This window comes from Hyla sarda, unplaced genomic scaffold (genome assembly GCF_029499605.1).
Source record: "Hyla sarda isolate aHylSar1 unplaced genomic scaffold, aHylSar1.hap1 scaffold_714, whole genome shotgun sequence".
Lineage (NCBI taxonomy): Eukaryota > Metazoa > Chordata > Amphibia > Anura > Hylidae > Hyla > Hyla sarda.
In genome coordinates, this window is record NW_026610734.1 from 1 (window position 1) to 20,000 (window position 20,000).

The window sequence follows — 20,000 nt, forward strand, 5'->3', positions numbered from 1 at the left end:
CTCTTGCCCCCCCCCCCCTCTGTTGTCTCTCTCTTGCCCTCCCCCCTACCTCTCTGGGGTCTCTCATGTCTCCTCTGTACCTCTCTGGGGCAGGTGACCTCTCGGACGTGTACATAGTGGAGCGCCTCTTCTCCAGCAGTCTCGTGGTCGTTGTCAGTCGCTCGAAGCCGCGGCAGATGAATGTTTTTCACTTCAAGAAGGGGACAGAAATCTGCAACTACAACTACTCCGGGAACATCCTGTCCATCCGACTGAACCGGCAGGTATATAAGGGGGAGGGGCTTACTCACCGGAAAGTCCTGAAAGGGGTGGGGCTTACTGACAGGCTGTACTATGTGTTCTAGAGGCTGGTGGTGTGTCTGGAGGAGTCTGTCTACATCCACAATATCAAGGACATGAAGCTGCTGAGAACTCTGCTGGACACCCCCCGAAATCCCACCGGTAATGAGGGGCCACAGTCACTGACGGACAGGAGGGAGGGGCCCCAGTCACGGAGGGGAGGGGCCCAAGTGACTGAAAGGATTGGGGAGGATTCCCTGTCATCGCATTCCGCCTTGTGCTCTTGTGTCTGATAATCACTTTTCTCCAAAAACAAATTATCGTGTCCCCAGAGCCACAAGTGCGCCCCAATGCGCTAGAGAGAAACGGTGGGGGAAACACAGACTAGGGGGCAACATAGACGGGGGGGGGCAACATAGACGGGGGGGGGGGGGGGCGGAGGTGAGGGACACTGGAAGGTAAGACCCTGCGGCTGAGCCCCTTGCGTTGATCATATTCTTGTCTTTCCCCATTTAGGTCTTTGCGCTCTTTCTATTAACCATTCCAACTCCTTCCTGGCGTACCCCGGCAGCGCCTCTATGGGTGAGATCATGGTGTACGATGCCAACATCCTGGTGAGTAGGTGCAGGGTAATGACCTCATACATTGCCTGAGGCTGGTGAGGTCATCGGTGGCGCAGTGGGTGGGGCCGATGCTGATGTTCTGTGTTTCTGTACAGAAAATAGAGTCCACAATCCCGGCCCACGACAGCCCCCTCGCTGCCATTGCTTTCACCTCCACAGGGACAAAACTGGCGAGTGCATCAGAGAAGGTGAGTGAGGGGCAGAAGGGCGGTGAGCGGGTGACCTGTGCCGGCTGACCCCACTTCTCATTACAGGGCACCGTGATCCGGGTCTTCTCCATCCCTGAGGGGCAGAGACTTTATGAGTTCAGGAGAGGAATGAAGAGGTGAGACGCACATTGATATAAATAGCGCCCCCTGCCAGCTGTGAGGGGCACACTCCGGGTGCTGACTCCAGAGCCTGCAATACACCTATAAGTGGACCCATAAGACACACACACTATAATGGGCACCTTGTGCTCTGGGTGTGGGGGGCGTGCGCTTTGGGTGTGGAGGGGGGGAGGAGGAGGAGGAGGCGTGCGCTCTTGGGGGGGGGGGGGAGGAGGAGGCGTGCGCTCTTGGGGGGGGGGGGGAGGAGGTGAGCACTCTGGGGGTGGGGGAGGGCGGAGGAGGCGTGCGCTCTTGGGGGGGGGAGGAGGTGAGCGCTCTTGGGGGGGGGGGGGGGGAGGAGGAAGAGGTGTGCGCTCTTGGGGGGGGGAGGCGTGCGCTCTTGGGGGTGGGGGGGGAGGAGGAGGAGGCATGCGCTCTTGGGGGGAGGAGGTGAGCGCTCTTGGGGGTGGGGGGAGGAGGAGGCGTGCGCTCTTGGGGGGGAGGAGGCGTGCGCTATTGGGGGGGGGAGGAGGTGAGCGCTCTTGGGGGGGGAGGAGGAGGAGGCGGCGTGCACTCTTGGGGGGGGGGGGGGAGAGGAGGAGTAAGCGTGCGCTCTTGTGTGGGGGGAGGAGGCGAGCGCTCTTGGGGGGGGGGGGAGGAGGTGAGCGCTCTTGGGGGTGGGGGGGAGGAGGAGGAGGCGTGCGCTCTTGGGGGGGGGGGGAGGAGGTGAGCGCTCTTGGGGGTGGGGAGGAGGAAGAGGCGTGCGCCCTTGGGGGGGGGTGGAGGAGGCGTGTGCTCTTGGGGGGGGGGGGAGGAGGTGAGCGCTCTTGGGGGTGGGGGGGAGGAGGAGTAGGCGTGCGCTCTTGTGGGGGGGGGCGAGCGCTCTTGGGGGGGGGGGGGAGGAGGAGGTGAGCGCTCTTGGTGGGGGGGGGAGGAGGAGGTGAGCGCTCTTGGTGGGGGGGGGAGGAGGAGGTGAGCGCTCTTGGGGGGGGGGAGGAGGTGAGCGCTCTTGGGGGGGGGGGGGAGGAGGAGGTGAGCACTCTTGGGGGGGGGGGGGAGGAGGAGGTGAGCGCTCTTGGGGGAAGGGGAGGAGGAGGTGAGCGCTCTTGGGGGTGGGGGGGAGGAGGAAGAGGCGTGTGCTCTTGGGGGGGGGGGAAGGAGGTGAGCGCTCTTGGGGGTGGGGGGGAGGAGGAAGAGGCGTGTGCTCTTGGGGGGGGGGGGAGGAGGTGAGCGCTCTTGGGGGTGGGGAGGGGAGGAGGAGTAGGCGTGCGCTCTTGTGGGGGGGGGGGAGGAGGCGAGCGCTCTTGGGGGGGGGGGGGTTGGGGAGGAGGAGGTGAGCGCTCTTGGGGGGGGAGAGGAGGTGAGCGCTCTTGGGGGGGGGAAGGAGGGTGAGCGCTCTTGGGGGTGGGGGGGGAGGTGAGCGCTCTTGGGGGTGGGGGGGGGAGGAGGAGGAGGTGTGCGCTCTTGGGGGGGGGGAGGAGGTGGAGGTGTGCGCTCTTGGGGGGTGGGGGTGGAGGAGGCGTGTGCTCTTGGGGGGGGGGGGGGGGGGGAAGGAGGCGAGCGCTCTTGGGGGGGGGGGGGGTTGTTGTGTTTAGTGCTCTGGGGGCGGCAGGACATGACTTTAATCTCTCATCTGCTCTGCAGGTACGTGAACATTAGCTCCCTGGTATTCAGTATGGATGCTCAGTTCCTTTGTGTGTCCAGCAACACTGAGACTGTGCACGTCTTCAAACTGGAACATATACCAGAAAGGTGAGAGGGGCAACACAAAGCCGACTGGTCACCCCACAGGAGTCTGGGTGCTGTACCCCTCATATATGAGATAACTGCATGTCAAGATTTACTTAAAATGTAATCATTGATCCTGTCCTCTCTCTCCAGACCACAGGGGGCAGTATTGTAGAGGTCACAGTTACTAGAGGAGACCACAGGGGGCAGTATTGTAGAGGTCACAGTTACTAGAGGAGACCACAGGGGGCAGTATTGTAGAGGTCACAGTTACTAGAGGAGACCACAGGGGGCAGTATTGGAGAGATCACAGTTACTAGAGGAGACCACAGGGGGCAGTATTGTAGAGATCACAGTTACTAGAGGAGACCACAGGGGGCAGTATTGTAGAGATCACAGTTACTAGAGGAGACCACAGGGGGCAGTATTGTAGAGATCACAGTTACTAGAGGAGACCACAGGGGGCAGTATTGTAGAGGTCACAGTTACTAGAGGAGACCACAGGGGGCAGTATTGTAGAGATCACAGTTACTAGAGGAGACCACAGGGGGGGCAGTATTGTAGAGGTCACAGTTACTAGAGGAGACCACAGGGGGCAGTATTGTAGAGATCACAGTTACTAGAGGAGACCACAGGGTATTGTAGAGGTCACAGTTACTAGAGGAGACCACAGGGGACAGTATTGTAGAGATCACAGTTACTAGAGGAGACCACAGGGGGCAGTATTGTAGAGGTCACAGTTACTAGAGGAGACCACAGGGGGGCAGTATTGTAGAGGTCAGTTACTAGAGGAGACCACAGGGGGCAGTATTGTAGAGATCAGTTACTAGTGGAGACCACAGGGGGCAGTATTGTAGAGGTCACAGTTACTAGAGGAGACCACAGGGGGGCAGTATTGTAGAGGTCACAGTTACTAGAGGAGACCACAGGGGGCAGTATTGTAGAGGTCACAGTTACTAGAGGAGACCACAGGGGGCAGTATTGTAGAGGTCACAGTTACTAGAGGAGACCACAGGGGGCAGTATTGTAGAGATCACAGTTACTAGAGGAGACCACAGGGGGCAGTATTGTAGAGATCACAGTTACTAGAGGAGACCACAGGGGGCAGTATTGTAGAGATCAGTTACTAGAGGAGACCACAGGGGGCAGTATTGTAGAGATCACAGTTACTAGAGGAGACCACAGGGGGCAGTATTGTAGAGATCACAGTTACTAGAGGAGACCACAGGGGGCAGTATTGTAGAGGTCACAGTTACTAGAGGAGACCACAGGGGGCAGTATTGTAGAGATCACAGTTACTAGAGGAGACCACAGGGGGCAGTATTGTAGAGATCACAGTTACTAGAGGAGACCACAGGGGGCAGTATTGTAGAGGTCACAGTTACTAGAGGAGACCACAGGGGGCAGTATTGTAGAGATCACAGTTACTAGAGGAGACCACAGGGGGCAGTATTGTAGAGGTCACAGTTACTAGAGGAGACCACAGGGGGCAGTATTGTAGAGGTCACAGTTACTAGAGGAGACCACAGGGGGCAGTATTGTAGAGGTCACAGTTACTAGAGGAGACCACAGGGGGCAGTATTGGAGAGATCACAGTTACTAGAGGAGACCACAGGGGGCAGTATTGTAGAGATCACAGTTACTAGAGGAGACCACAGGGGGCAGTATTGTAGAGATCACAGTTACTAGAGGAGACCACAGGGGGGCAGTATTGTAGAGGTCACAGTTACTAGAGGAGACCACAGGGGGCAGTATTGTAGAGATCACAGTTACTAGAGGAGACCACAGGGTATTGTAGAGGTCACAGTTACTAGAGGAGACCACAGGGGGCAGTATTGTAGAGGTCACAGTTACTAGAGGAGACCACAGGGGGCAGTATTGTAGAGGTCACAGTTACTAGAGGAGACCACAGGGGGCAGTATTGTAGAGGTCACAGTTACTAGAGGAGACCACAGGGGGCAGTATTGTAGAGGTCACAGTTACTAGAGGAGACCACAGGGGGCAGTATTGTAGAGGTCACAGTTACTAGAGGAGACCACAGGGGGCAGTATTGTAGAGGTCACAGTTACTAGAGGAGACCACAGGGGGCAGTATTGGAGAGATCACAGTTACTAGAGGAGACCACAGGGGGCAGTATTGTAGAGATCACAGTTACTAGAGGAGACCACAGGGGGCAGTATTGTAGAGATCACAGTTACTAGAGGAGACCACAGGGGGCAGTATTGTAGAGGTCACAGTTACTAGAGGAGACCACAGGGGGCAGTATTGTAGAGATCACAGTTACTAGAGGAGACCACAGGGGGGCAGTATTGTAGAGGTCACAGTTACTAGAGGAGACCACAGGGTATTGTAGAGGTCACAGTTACTAGAGGAGACCACAGGGGACAGTATTGTAGAGATCACAGTTACTAGAGGAGACCACAGGGGGCAGTATTGTAGAGGTCACAGTTACTAGAGGAGACCACAGGGGGGCAGTATTGTAGAGGTCAGTTACTAGAGGAGACCACAGGGGGCAGTATTGTAGAGATCAGTTACTAGTGGAGACCACAGGGGGCAGTATTGTAGAGGTCACAGTTACTAGAGGAGACCACAGGGGGGCAGTATTGTAGAGGTCACAGTTACTAGAGGAGACCACAGGGTATTGTAGAGGTCACAGTTACTAGAGGAGACCACAGGGGGCAGTATTGTAGAGATCACAGTTACTAGAGGAGACCACAGGGTATTGTAGAGGTCACAGTTACTAGAGGAGACCACAGGGGACAGTATTGTAGAGATCACAGTTACTAGAGGAGACCACAGGGGGCAGTATTGTAGAGGTCACAGTTACTAGAGGAGACCACAGGGGGGCAGTATTGTAGAGGTCAGTTACTAGAGGAGACCACAGGGGGCAGTATTGTAGAGATCAGTTACTAGTGGAGACCACAGGGGGCAGTATTGTAGAGGTCACAGTTACTAGAGGAGACCACAGGGGGGCAGTATTGTAGAGGTCACAGTTACTAGAGGAGACCACAGGGGGCAGTATTGTAGAGGTCACAGTTACTAGAGGAGACCACAGGGGGCAGTATTGTAGAGGTCACAGTTACTAGAGGAGACCACAGGGGGCAGTATTGTAGAGATCACAGTTACTAGAGGAGACCACAGGGGGCAGTATTGTAGAGATCACAGTTACTAGAGGAGACCACAGGGGGCAGTATTGTAGAGATCACAGTTACTAGAGGAGACCACAGGGGGGCAGTATTGTAGAGATCACAGTTACTAGAGGAGACCACAGGGGGCAGTATTGTAGAGATCACAGTTACTAGAGGAGACCACAGGGGGCAGTATTGTAGAGATCACAGTTACTAGAGGAGACCACAGGGGGCAGTATTGTAGAGGTCACAGTTACTAGAGGAGACCACAGGGGGCAGTATTGTAGAGGTCACAGTTACTAGAGGAGACCACAGGGGGCAGTATTGTAGAGATCACAGTTACTAGAGGAGACCACAGGGGGCAGTATTGTAGAGGTCACAGTTACTAGAGGAGACCACAGGGGGCAGTATTGTAGAGGTCACAGTTACTAGAGGAGACCACAGGGGGCAGTATTGGAGAGATCACAGTTACTAGAGGAGACCACAGGGGGCAGTATTGTAGAGATCACAGTTACTAGAGGAGACCACAGGGGGCAGTATTGTAGAGATCACAGTTACTAGAGGAGACCACAGGGGGGCAGTATTGTAGAGGTCACAGTTACTAGAGGAGACCACAGGGGGCAGTATTGTAGAGATCACAGTTACTAGAGGAGACCACAGGGTATTGTAGAGGTCACAGTTACTAGAGGAGACCACAGGGGGCAGTATTGTAGAGGTCACAGTTACTAGAGGAGACCACAGGGGGCAGTATTGTAGAGGTCACAGTTACTAGAGGAGACCACAGGGGGCAGTATTGTAGAGGTCACAGTTACTAGAGGAGACCACAGGGGGCAGTATTGTAGAGGTCACAGTTACTAGAGGAGACCACAGGGGGCAGTATTGTAGAGGTCACAGTTACTAGAGGAGACCACAGGGGGCAGTATTGTAGAGGTCACAGTTACTAGAGGAGACCACAGGGGGCAGTATTGTAGAGATCACAGTTACTAGAGGAGACCACAGGGGGCAGTATTGTAGAGGTCACAGTTACTAGAGGAGACCACAGGGGGCAGTATTGTAGAGGTCACAGTTACTAGAGGAGACCACAGGGGGCAGTATTGTAGAGATCACAGTTACTAGAGGAGACCACAGGGGGCAGTATTGTAGAGGTCACAGTTACTAGAGGAGACCACAGGGGGCAGTATTGTGGAGATCACAGTTACTAGAGGAGACCACAGGGGGCAGTATTGTAGAGGTCACAGTTACTAGAGGAGACCACAGGGGGCAGTATTGTAGAGGTCACAGTTACTAGAGGAGACCACAGGGGGCAGTATTGTAGAGATCACAGTTACTAGAGGAGACCACAGGGGGCAGTATTGTAGAGGTCACAGTTACTAGAGGAGACCACAGGGGGCAGTATTGTAGAGATCACAGTTACTAGAGGAGACCACAGGGGGCAGTATTGGAGAGATCACAGTTACTAGAGGAGACCACAGGGGGCAGTATTGTAGAGGTCACAGTTACTAGAGGAGACCACAGGGGGCAGTATTGTAGAGGTCACAGTTACTAGAGGAGACCACAGGGGGCAGTATTGTAGAGGTCACAGTTACTAGAGGAGACCACAGGGGGCAGTATTGTGGAGATCACAGTTACTAGAGGAGACCACAGGGGGCAGTATTGTAGAGGTCACAGTTACTAGAGGAGACCACAGGGGGCAGTATTGTAGAGGTCACAGTTACTAGAGGAGACCACAGGGGGCAGTATTGTAGAGGTCACAGTTACTAGAGGAGACCACAGGGGGCAGTATTGTGGAGATCACAGTTACTAGAGGAGACCACAGGGGGCAGTATTGTAGAGATCACAGTTACTAGTGGAGACCACAGGGGGCAGTATTGTGGAGATCACAGTTACTAGAGGAGACCACAGGGGGCAGTATTGTGGAGATCACAGTTACTAGAGGAGACCACAGGGGGCAGTATTGTGGAGATCACAGTTACTAGAGGAGACCACAGGGGGCAGTATTGTGGAGATCACAGTTACTAGAGGAGACCACAGGGGGCAGTATTGTAGAGGTCACAGTTACTAGAGGAGACCACAGGGGGCAGTATTGTAGAGATCAGTTACTAGAGGAGACCACAGGGGGCAGTATTGTAGAGATCACAGTTACTAGTGGAGACCACAGGGGGCAGTATTGGAGAGATCACAGTTACTAGAGGAGACCACAGGGGGCAGTATTGTAGAGATCAGTTACTAGTGGAGACCACAGGGGGCAGTATTGTAGAGATCACAGTTACTAGAGGAGACCACGGGGCAGTATTGTAGAGATCAGTTACTAGAGGAGACCACAGGGGGCAGTATTGTAGAGGTCACAGTTACTAGAGGAGACCACAGGGGGCAGTATTGTAGAGGTCACAGTTACTAGAGGAGACCACAGGGGGCAGTATTGTTGAGGTCACAGTTACTAGAGGAGACCACAGGGGGCAGTATTGTAGAGATCACAGTTACTAGAGGAGACCACAGGGGGCAGTATTGGAGATCACAGTTACTAGAGGAGACCACAGGGGGCAGTATTGTAGAGATCACAGTTACTAGAGGAGACCACAGGGGGCAGTATTGTAGAGGTCACAGTTACTAGTGGAGACCACAGGGGGCAGTATTGTAGAGGTCACAGTTACTAGAGGAGACCACAGGGGGGCAGTATTGTAGAGGTCACAGTTACTAGAGGAGACCACAGGGGGCAGTATTGTAGAGGTCACAGTTACTAGAGGAGACCACAGGGGGCAGTATTGTAGAGATCACAGTTACTAGAGGAGACCACAGGGGGCAGTATTGTAGAGATCAGTTACTAGAGGAGACCACAGGGGGCAGTATTGTAGAGATCACAGTTACTAGAGGAGACCACAGGGGGCAGTATTGGAGAGATCACAGTTACTAGAGGAGACCACAGGGGGCAGTATTGTAGAGATCACAGTTACTAGAGGAGACCACAGGGGGCAGTATTGGAGGGGTCACAGTTACTAGAGGAGACCACAGGGGGCAGTATTGGAGGGGTCACAGTTACTAGAGGAGACCACAGGGGGCAGTATTGTAGAGATCACAGTTACTAGAGGAGACCACAGGGGGCAGTATTGTAGAGATCAGTTACTAGAGGAGACCACAGGGGGCAGTATTGTAGAGATCACAGTTACTAGAGGAGACCACAGGGGGCAGTATTGTAGAGGTCACAGTTACTAGAGGAGACCACAGGGGACAGTATTGTAGAGATCACAGTTACTAGAGGAGACCACAGGGGGCAGTATTGGAGAGATCACAGTTACTAGAGGAGACCACAGGGGGCAGTATTGTAGAGATCACAGTTACTAGAGGAGACCACAGGGGGCAGTATTGTAGAGATCACAGTTACTAGAGGAGACCACAGGGTATTGGAGAGATCACAGTTACTAAGGTTAGAAGCTGCCTGGGATCTGTATCTTTAGTCATGTGACCTGGGAGGTGATGCCCTTTAAGGACCTTCACAGCCTCGGTCCGGGCCGCTCTTGTGTTGTGGGGTCCTATTGTCTTTTGCCCGGGGTTTGATCAGCTGCTGTGCGCTTCCTCTTGGTTACCAGTAGATGGCGCTATATCTTTCCACTGATACGCCATTACTCTGCGCTCCCAGTGGTTACCAGCAGGTGGCGGTCTGGCTGATCTATGATATTGTTCCCTAGATCTGAAGAAAACTCTTCCTGGAGCGGCTATGTGGGCAAGATGTTCATGGCCGCCTCTACCTACCTCCCTGCCCAGGTGTCAGACATGATGAACCAGGACCGCGCCTTCGCCACCGTGCGCCTCAGCTTCTCAGGACACAAGAATGCTTGTACTCTGGTGACGTAAGTGCATTAACCTGTGAAGTGCTGGACATGGCTTCCCTGGTGCCCGATACTGATAAACTGCTCTGGTTCCAGGATCCAGAAACTCCCGCGGCTCCTGGTCTCCTCCTCCAGCGGCCACCTCTACATCTATAACCTGGACCCACAAGATGGTGGCGAGTGCGTCCTCATAAGGAAACACAGGTAACCAGAGGCCGAGGGCAGTGCCAACCCCACAGACCCAGCAGGGCATACAGATGTAGAAAGGGTAGAGGGTGCTCAGGAGCCATGGTAAAGTGGGGTGCCCAGAATAATTGTGGGGCTCCTCCTCCTTGGCACATGCAGTGTCAGGAATGGTTGGAAGGCTCCTCCTCTTTGGAACATGCGATATAGGGAGGGGTTTGGAAGCTCCTCCTTGGCACATGCAGTGCAGGTAGTGGTTAGGCTCCTCCCCTTTGCCTATAGGCTGCCATATAACATTGTGTGTGCATCTTCTTCTTGTAGCCTCCTGGGCGCCGGTGGGGACGGTCCTGTGGAGACTTCTCTGCCTGTGTCTTACGCGGCTACTGTGGCCAAGCCGAGCGGGGCCCCCTCTACATCTACAGTGACAGGTGAGAGCCCCATGGGGGCATGGCCTGCGGTGTTCCCCTCACCCGCTCTAACACCAGCTCTTTGCTCCTCAGGGTACTCGGAGGACGGAGGAGCCCTGCATGGAGAGCTGCTTCCAGAACACGAGTTTGCTGTGGGTCCGGTGCAACTGGATGATGAGAGAGAGTTTCCCCCTGTGAGCATCCATGGCCCCTGAGCAGGGGCAGTAACCCTTTACATTCCAGTACAGATGAGGTTTGGTTTAACCCTTAGTGCAGCAGCTAGTTTATTGGGTCTCTATGAAGGAGCGGTGCCTTGTAGATATCAGTGTGATGGCTCCTGCTAACCCTGTAACATATCCATGTGGGATCTTCTGATAATAGATGGGAGGAACTACAACTATCAGCATGGCCGGACTGAGGCTTGTAGTTCCTTAGCCTGGACAGTAGTGGACACTGTCTCACTGTTGCTGCACATGGGAGCTTGAGACCCCCTAATATCCAACATCTGGACGGAGTGTCCTGGGGACCACATGCTGGACGGCTGTATATTCTGCCCTTATTATTCCGTATATCAGGGCGGGGTAATACTTAAACACACTGATGTAAAGTCGGGGTGTTACCTCCTCTATTACCCCAGTGTCCTTAACATTATCTATATAACGTTCCGGGGGGACCAGTGCGTCTCGACGATCCTTACCTATACATGTCGTTCCAGACTTGGCCCCTTATGTTCGGTGACACTGATGTGGTCTGTACTTTACTCTCCAGTGTTTTCCCCTGGCCGCCATGTTTCAGCGCACGTTGTCTGACTGGTGCAGACAGGGTTGTGATGGCAGCCAGGCTATTCCTATGTTCACTGCTCTTTTGGATGGTGCACCCTGCACACTGGAGAATAAGGTGCTTCTGTTTTGATTTTGGTAGATAAGTTTGTGCCGCGGAGGTCAAAAAGACGACTGGTCGTGACCAGATGCCAAAAAGCGAGAGTGCGCATGCGCTGGAGGATGGGTGTTCTGACAGGGCTGTGATAGGTCAACTCCTTTTAACAATGGATTCTGTATTATTATATTATTTTACACAACTGTGTCAGATATTAAACTCTGCAAATGATGAGTCTTGTGGTGGTCACTGTCGGTCGGTGGATGTGGCCCCTTCACAGCGGCAGGTACTGAGCCTCGGGTTACAGCAGGGGGCGGCTGATGGATCCTGGACATAGTTGGCTGTGGAAACGTTGTCTGTGCAGATGTCATGGTGAAGATCGGCCATTGCCTGTGAGATGAGAGGAAGCAGCCACTCGTACTCCTCACTGCCCCGGGCCAGCGGCGTCTCCTCCTGAGGGTCCTCAGACAAGTGAAAAAGCAGCGGAGGATCATGGGATTGGGGACGTCCACTGCTCCCATCACAAGCCAGAGCACCACCTGTCAAAGGGAAGGGATATTACAATAGGGAAGGGGGACATGATGGAAGTAATAGAGTAATGAGGGAGACGTGTCACTGTATACCCCCCCTCGGCCCCTGCCACGTCTCCTCACGTGTCACTGTATACCCCCCCTCGGCCCCTGCCACGTCTCCTCACGTGTCACTGTATACCCCCTCGGCCCCTGCCACGTCTCCTCACGTGTCACTGTATACCCCCTCGGCCCCTGCCACGTCTCCTCACGTGTCACTGTATACCCCCCCCCTCGGCCCCTGCCACGTCTCCTCACGTGTCACTGTATACCCCCCCCCCCCCCTCGGCCTCTGCCACATCTCGTCACTGTATACCCCCTTTGTTCCCTGCCACGTCTCCTCACGTTTCACTGTATACCCCCCCTCGGCCCCTGCCACGTCTCCTCACGTTTCACTGTATACCCCCCCCTCGGCCCCTGCCACGTCTCCTCACGTGTCACTGTATACCCCCCCCTCGGCCCCTGCCACGTCTCCTCACGTGTCACTGTATACCCCCCCTCGGCCCCTGCCACGTCTCCTCACGTGTCACTGTATACCCCCCCCCTCGGCCCCTGCCACGTCTCCTCACGTGTCACTGTATACCCCCCCTCGGCCCCTGCCACGTCTCCTCACGTGTCACTGTATACCCCCTCGGCCCCTGCCACGTCTCCTCACGTCACTGTATACCCCCCCTCGGCCCCTGCCACGTCTCCTCACGTGTCACTGTATACCCCCCCCCCCTCGGCCTCTGCCACATCTCGTCACTGTATACCCCCTTCGTTCCCTGCCACGTCTCCTCACGTTTCACTGTATACCCCCCCCTCGGCCCCTGCCACGTCTCCTCACGTGTCACTGTATACCCCCCCTCGGCCCCTGCCACGTCTCCTCACGTGTTACTGTATACCCCCCCCTCGGCCCCTGCCACGTATCCTCACGTGTCACTGTATACCCCCCCCCCTCGGCCCCTGCCACGTCTCCTCACGTGTCACTGTATACCCCCCTCGGCCCCTGCCACGTCTCCTCATGTGTCACTGTATACCCCCCCCCCCTCGGCCCCTGCCACGTCTCCTCATGTGTCACTGTATACCCCCCCCCTCGGCCCCTGCCACGTCTCCTCACTTGTCACTGTATACCCCCCCCCTCGGCCCCTGCCACGTCTCCTCACGTGTCACTGTATACCCCCCCCCTCGGCCCCTGCCACGTCTCCTCACGTGTCACTGTATACCCCCCTCGGCCCCTGCCACGTCGCCTCACGTGTCACTGTATACCTCCCCCCCCTCGGCCCCTGCCACGTCTCCTCACGTGTCACTGTATACCCCCCCCCTCGGCCCCTGCCACGTCTCCTCACGTGTCACTGTATACCCCCCCCCCCTCGGCCCCTGCCACGTCTCCTCACGTGTCACTGTATACCCCCCCTCGGCCCCTGCCACGTCTCCTCACGTGTCACTGTATACCCCCCCCTCGGCCCCTGCCACGTCTCCTCACGTGTCACTGTATACCCCCCTCGGCCCCTGCCACGTCGCCTCACGTGTCACTGTATACCTCCCCCCCTCGGCCCCTGCCACGTCTCCTCACGTGTCACTGTATACCCCCCCCCCTCGGCCCCTGCCACGTCTCCTCACGTGTCACTGGCCGCTGAGTGATGTACCTGTGGTGTAGAAGGCCTTGTAGGGTCCCCATCTTATGGCCTCCAAGTCCCCAATTCTTCCACCTGCTCCACTGTTGGGGTGAAACATGATCTAATGGAGGAAAGAAATATTAATTCTCTATTATAATGGCCGTCAGCTCCCTGATGACCCGTGTTAGGGTTATTGGCCCAGATTTATCAAACTGTGAGAGAGAAAGTGGAGAGATTTTTCCCATAGTGACCAATCACAGCTCAGCTAACGAGCTTTGGTAAAGTGAAAGCTGAGCTTTGATTGGTTGTTGTAGGAAAATCTCTCCCCGTTTTCTCAGACAGTCTGATTAAATCTGGGCCATTGAGTTTAGAAAAAGAAGTCTTAGGGGGCGACCTAATAGCTATAAAATATATCGGGGGCAGAAATCTCTCCATGATGAACTGTATGTAGGGGGTGTCCTACGTCTAGAGGAAAGAAGGTTTCTACACCAGCACAGACGGGGTTCTTTACTGTAAGAGCAGTGAGACTACAGAACTCTCTGCCGGAGGAGGTGGTTATGGGGAACTCTGTAAAAGAGTCCAGGGGGAGGGGTCTGGATACATTTCTGGAGATAACAATACAGGTTATGGATTCTAGATTTATAGGGACAGAAGGTTCATCCAGGGATTTATTCTGAGTCCATAATGGGGTCAGGAAGGAATTTTCCCCTAGTATGGGGCAACTGGCGTCCCGTAGGGAAACAATAGGGATCTAGGGTGAAGTTGAACTTGTCTTTTTTCAGCCTTATGAAAATCGGGGAAGATTTATCAAAACCCAAGCAAAGTAGCGCTTGTCTAATATTAAATATGTCTCTGAAAGGTAAGAGGCAACTGCTCCACTTTTACTCTGCACAGGTTTTGATCTCCCCTTGTGGTCCAGCCCTGATATTTCACAATGTTCTGTGACCTTTCACCCCGATATTATTCTGCTTAGTAAGGAAATCCAAAGAAAGTGTCTGAAGTGACTGCAAGAGACTGAAGCACATTCAGGTGACCAAAGAGCTGACACTCCATCTGGAGACAACATGGTGGCCATTAACACGGCGCCTACAAAGAGAAGCGCTGGTAACAGAACATTCACAATGCACCATGGGACATTCTCTCCCTGGCAGATCTGATTGTCCTGGAGGTCAGATGTGCTGCCACTTACCCTCTGTGTCTCCTGTGGGCTCCCACGCAGGATCTCAGAGATGTCCTTTCCATCAAAGCGCCGATTGGCAGGTAGTGTGCCATGTGCCAGTGTCACTAGTGTGGGGAAAATGTCCAGAGTACTATGGGGAAAGGCAAAGAAATCAGAGTGAATAAAATGCAAATCACCATGACCAGCCATGGCCCCGATTGTCCAGTCACCATGACCAGCAGTGGCCCCCATCGTCCAGTCACCATGACCAGCCGTGGCCCCCATCGTCCAGTCACCATGACCAGCCATGGCCCCAATTGTCCAGTCACCAAAACCAGCCGTGGCCCCCATCGTCCTGTCACCATGACCAGCCGTGGCCCCCATCGTCCAGTCACCATGACCAGCCATGGCCCCGATTGTCCAGTCACCAAAACCAGCTGTGGCCCCCATCGTCCTGTCACCATGACCAGCAGTGGCCCCCATCGTCCAGTCACCATGACCAGCCGTGGCCCCAATCGTTTAATCACCATGACCAGCCGTGGTCCCCATTATCCAATCGCCATAACCAGCTGTGAGCCCCATCGTCTAAGTACTGCCCTGGGGTCTGTTTTGGTGGATGATGGAGCCCTCTCACTGCGTGTGCGTAGCAGGCGGAGCCCTCTCGCCGCCTGTGTGCGCGGCAGGCGGAGCCCTCTCGCCGCCTGTGTGCGCGGCAGGCGGAGCCCTCTCGCCGCCTGTGTGCGCGGCAGGCGGAGCCCTCTCGCCGCCTGTGTGCGCGGCAGGCGGAGCCCTCTCGCCGCCTGTGTGCGCGGCAGGCGGAGCCCTCTCGCCGCCTGTGTGCGCGGCAGGCGGAGCCCTCTCGCCGCCTGTGTGCGCGGCAGGCGGAGCCCTCTCGCCGCCTGTGTGCGCGGCAGGCGGAGCCCTCTCGCCGCCTGTGTGCGCGGCAGACGGAGCCCTCTCGCCGCCTGTGTGCGTGGCAGGCACCAGCACATTGCAGCTCATACTTATGCACCAGAACAACATGATGGATTGAAAAAAGGATTTACTGAGAAAATTCCACAAAAAACATCTTTTGACATTTTAAAGGGGTACTCCGGTATAGAAAAATGTACCCCCTATCAAAAGGATTGGGCACAAGTGTCTGATCGCAGGGGGTCTCCTAATGCATGCATGGTGATTCGTCCCCCACTCCGTGTGCAAGGTGAGTCGGAGCAGGAGAACGCAGGATACGTTTTTCAAAATTGGAGTACCCCTTTAAGTGACTTGTGTGATAAGTACATCTAGAAAAACACCAGCACCCAACCCCCCCCCCCTCCCCCCAGCCGGTGTCAGTTCCTAGCTGTACCTTCCCCACCAGAGGAGGAGTCAGTGAACCCGCCTCTTATCATGGTGGTTACGTGTCCCTGATCACATGGAGAGTGATATTTGTTATGGTGCAAAGTTCATCATCCAAATCACTAAGACCTTTAGATCCTTCCTGGGCCTGTGGGCGCTGAACTCCTGTCAGGTGTTACGGTCGTCCATGAGTCTCATTCCTGAGTAATAACCCTGAGAAGTGCGCGACAGCTCCTCACCCCCTGGCCAACTGCTCCGTGCTTACACTAAAGCAGTCACTCCGGGGAGTGAGGCTCAGGCCTGCGCTATGACATGGAACGGTGTATTATATGGTCCCTGCACAAAGCAGACAGCAGGGGATCAGGAGGGTCAGTCATTTCACCCACGTGCACTTAAAGTACTTGGTAAAGACAAAGGGGAACAGAGCAAAGAGAAAAGAAGAATAAAAAGAAACAGATCTGACAGGCAGAGCCCTGAACACCCAATCAATAAATAGAAATGAGTATATATATTATAATTATATATTTATTATACCTTATGTAATGTCTCATGTGATTATATATATATATATATATATATATATATATATATTATACCTTGTGTGATGTCTCATGTGAATATATATATATATATTATACCTTGTGTAATGTCTCATGTGATATATATATATATTATACCTTGTGTAATGTCTCATGTGATATATATATATATTATACCTTGTGTAATGTCTCATGTGATATATATATATATTATACCTTGTGCAATGTCTCATGTGATATATATATATATTATACCTTGTGTAATGTCTCATGTGATATATATATATATATTATACCTTGTGTAATGTCTCATGTGATATATATATATATATTATACCTTGTGCAATGTCTCATGTGATATATATATATATATTATACCTTGTGTAATGTCTCATGTGATTATATATATATATATTATACCTTGTGTAATGTCTCATGTGATATATATATATATATATTATACCTTGTGTAATGTCTCATGTGATTATATATATATTATACCTTGTGTAATGTGTCATGTGATTATATATATATATATATATATATATTATACCTTGTGTAATGTCTCATGTGATTATATATATATATATATATATATATATTATACCTTGTGTAATGTCTCATGTGATTATATATATATATATATATATATATATATATATTATACCTTGTGTAATGTCTCATGTGATTATATATATATATATATATATATATATATATTATACCTTGTGTAATGTCTCATGTGAATATATATATATTATACCTTGTGCAATGTCTCATGTGATATATATATTATACCTTGTGTAATGTCTCATGTGATTATATATTATACCTTGTGTAATGTCTCATGTGATTATATATATATATTATACCTTGTGTAATGTCTCATGTGATTATATATATATATATATTATACCTTGTGTAATGTCTCATGTGATTATATATATATATATATATATATATATATATATTATACCTTGTGTAATGTCTCATGTGATTATATATATATATGATACCTTGTGTAATGTCTCATGTGATTATATATATATATATTATACCTTGTGTAATGTCTCATGTGATTATATATATATATATTATACCTTGTGTAATGTCTCATGTGATATATATATATATATTATACCTTGTGTAATGTCTCATGTGATTATATATATATATATATTATACCTTGTGTAATGTCTCATGTGATTATATATATATATTATACCTTGTGTAATGTCTCATGTGATTATATATATATATTATACCTTGTGTAATGTCTCATGTGATTATATATATATATTATACCTTGTGTAATGTCTCATGTGATTATATATATATATATATTATACCTTGTGTAATGTCTCATGTGATTATATATATATATTATACCTTGTGTAATGTCTCATGTGAATATATATATATTATACCTTGTGTAATGTCTCATGTGAATATATATATATTATACCTTGTGTAATGTCTCATGTGAATATATATATATTATACCTTGTGTAATGTCTCATGTGAATATATATATATATTATACCTTGTGCAATGTCTCATGTGATATATATATATATTATACGTTGTGTAATGTCTCATGTGATTATATATATATATATATATATATATATTATACCTTGTGTAATGTCTCATGTGAATATATATATATTATACCTTGTGTAATGTCTCATGTGAATATATATATATATATATATTATACCTTGTGTAATGTCTCATGTGATATATATATATATATATTATACCTTGTGTAATGTCTCATGTGATATATATATATATTATACCTTGTGTAATGTCTCATGTGATTATATATATATATATATATATATATATATATATTATACCTTGTGTAATGTCTCATGTGAATATATATATATTATACCTTGTGTAATGTCTCATGTGATATATATATTATACCTTGTGTAATGTCTCATGTGATATATATATATATATTATACCTTGTGTAATGTCTCATGTGATATATATACATATTATACCTTGTGTAATGTCTCATGTGATATATATATATTATACCTTGTGTAATGTCTCATGTGATTATATATATATTATACCTTGTGTAATGTCTCATGTGATTATATATATATATATTATACCTTGTGTAATGTCTCATGTGATGTGATATATATATATATTATACCTTGTGTAATGTCTCATGTGATGTGATATATATATATATATATTATACCTTGTGTAATGTCTCATGTGATGTGATATATATATATATATATATATATATATATATTATACCTTGTGTAATGTCTCATGTGATGTGATATATATATTATACCTTGTGTAATGTCTCATGTGATGTGATATATATATATATATATATATATATATATATATATATATATATATATATTATACCTTGTGTAATGTCTCATGTGATTATATATTATACCTTGTGTAATGTCTCATGTGATATATATATATATATATATATATATATATTATACCTTGTGTAATGTCTCATGTGATGTGATATATATATATATATATTATACCTTGTGTAATGTCTCATGTGATTATATATATATATTATACCTTGTGCAATGTCTCATGTGATATATATATATATTATACCTTGTGTAATGTCTCATGTGATTATATATATATTATATATATATATATATATATTATACCTTGTGTAATGTCTCATGTGATTATATAATATATATATATATATATATATATATATATTATACCTTGTGTAATGTCTCATGTGATTATATATATATTATACCTTGTGCAATGTCTCATGTGATATATATATATATTATACCTTGTGTAATGTCTCATGTGATGTGATATATATATATATATTATACCTTGTGTAATGTCTCATGTGATGTGATATATATATATATATATATTATACCTTGTGTAATGTCTCATGTGATATATATATATATTATACCTTGTGTAATGTCTCATGTGATGTGATATATATATATATATATTATACCTTGTGTAATGTCTCATGTGATTATATATTTATACCCTGTGTAATGTCTCATGTGATATATATATATATATATATATCACATGAGACATTACACAGGGTATAAATATATAATCACATGAGACATTACACAAGGTATAATATATATATATATATATATATATATATATATATCACATCACATCACATGAGACATTACACAAGGTATAATATATATATATATCACATGAGACATTACACAGGGTATAAATATATAATCACATGAGACATTACACAAGGTATAATATATATATATATATATATATATATATATATATATATATATCACATCACATCACATGAGACATTACACAAGGTATAATATATATATATATCACATGAGACATTACACAAGGTATAATATATATATATATAATCACATGAGACATTACACAAGGTATAAT

At 49.1% G+C, this 20,000-nt stretch overlaps 2 protein-coding genes across 2 annotated transcripts in view; one reads left to right on the forward strand and one right to left on the reverse strand.

Moving 5' to 3' along the window:
- The first annotated feature begins 92 nt into the window (after positions 1-92).
- WIPI1 (WD repeat domain, phosphoinositide interacting 1) lies at positions 93-11,590 on the forward strand. The gene is made up of 11 exons (XM_056554425.1): positions 93-263; positions 345-441; positions 796-893; positions 998-1,090; positions 1,157-1,227; positions 2,855-2,962; positions 9,750-9,911; positions 9,987-10,094; positions 10,395-10,501; positions 10,574-10,674; positions 11,402-11,590. Exons 1-11 carry the CDS (start codon positions 177-179, stop codon positions 11,441-11,443), a joined length of 1,074 nt encoding a protein of 357 aa, XP_056410400.1. The 5' UTR covers positions 93-176; the 3' UTR covers positions 11,444-11,590.
- ARSG (arylsulfatase G) overlaps positions 11,585-20,000 on the reverse strand; it is a 44,371-nt gene continuing 35,955 nt past the window's right edge. The window contains exons 9-11 of the mRNA XM_056554424.1: positions 14,713-14,833; positions 13,554-13,644; positions 11,585-11,895 (exon numbers count right to left, since the gene is read on the reverse strand). Coding sequence (XP_056410399.1) covers positions 11,603-11,895; positions 13,554-13,644; positions 14,713-14,833 — 505 coding nt within the window. The 3' untranslated portion in view covers positions 11,585-11,602. The remainder of the gene's footprint in view (positions 11,896-13,553; positions 13,645-14,712; positions 14,834-20,000) is intronic.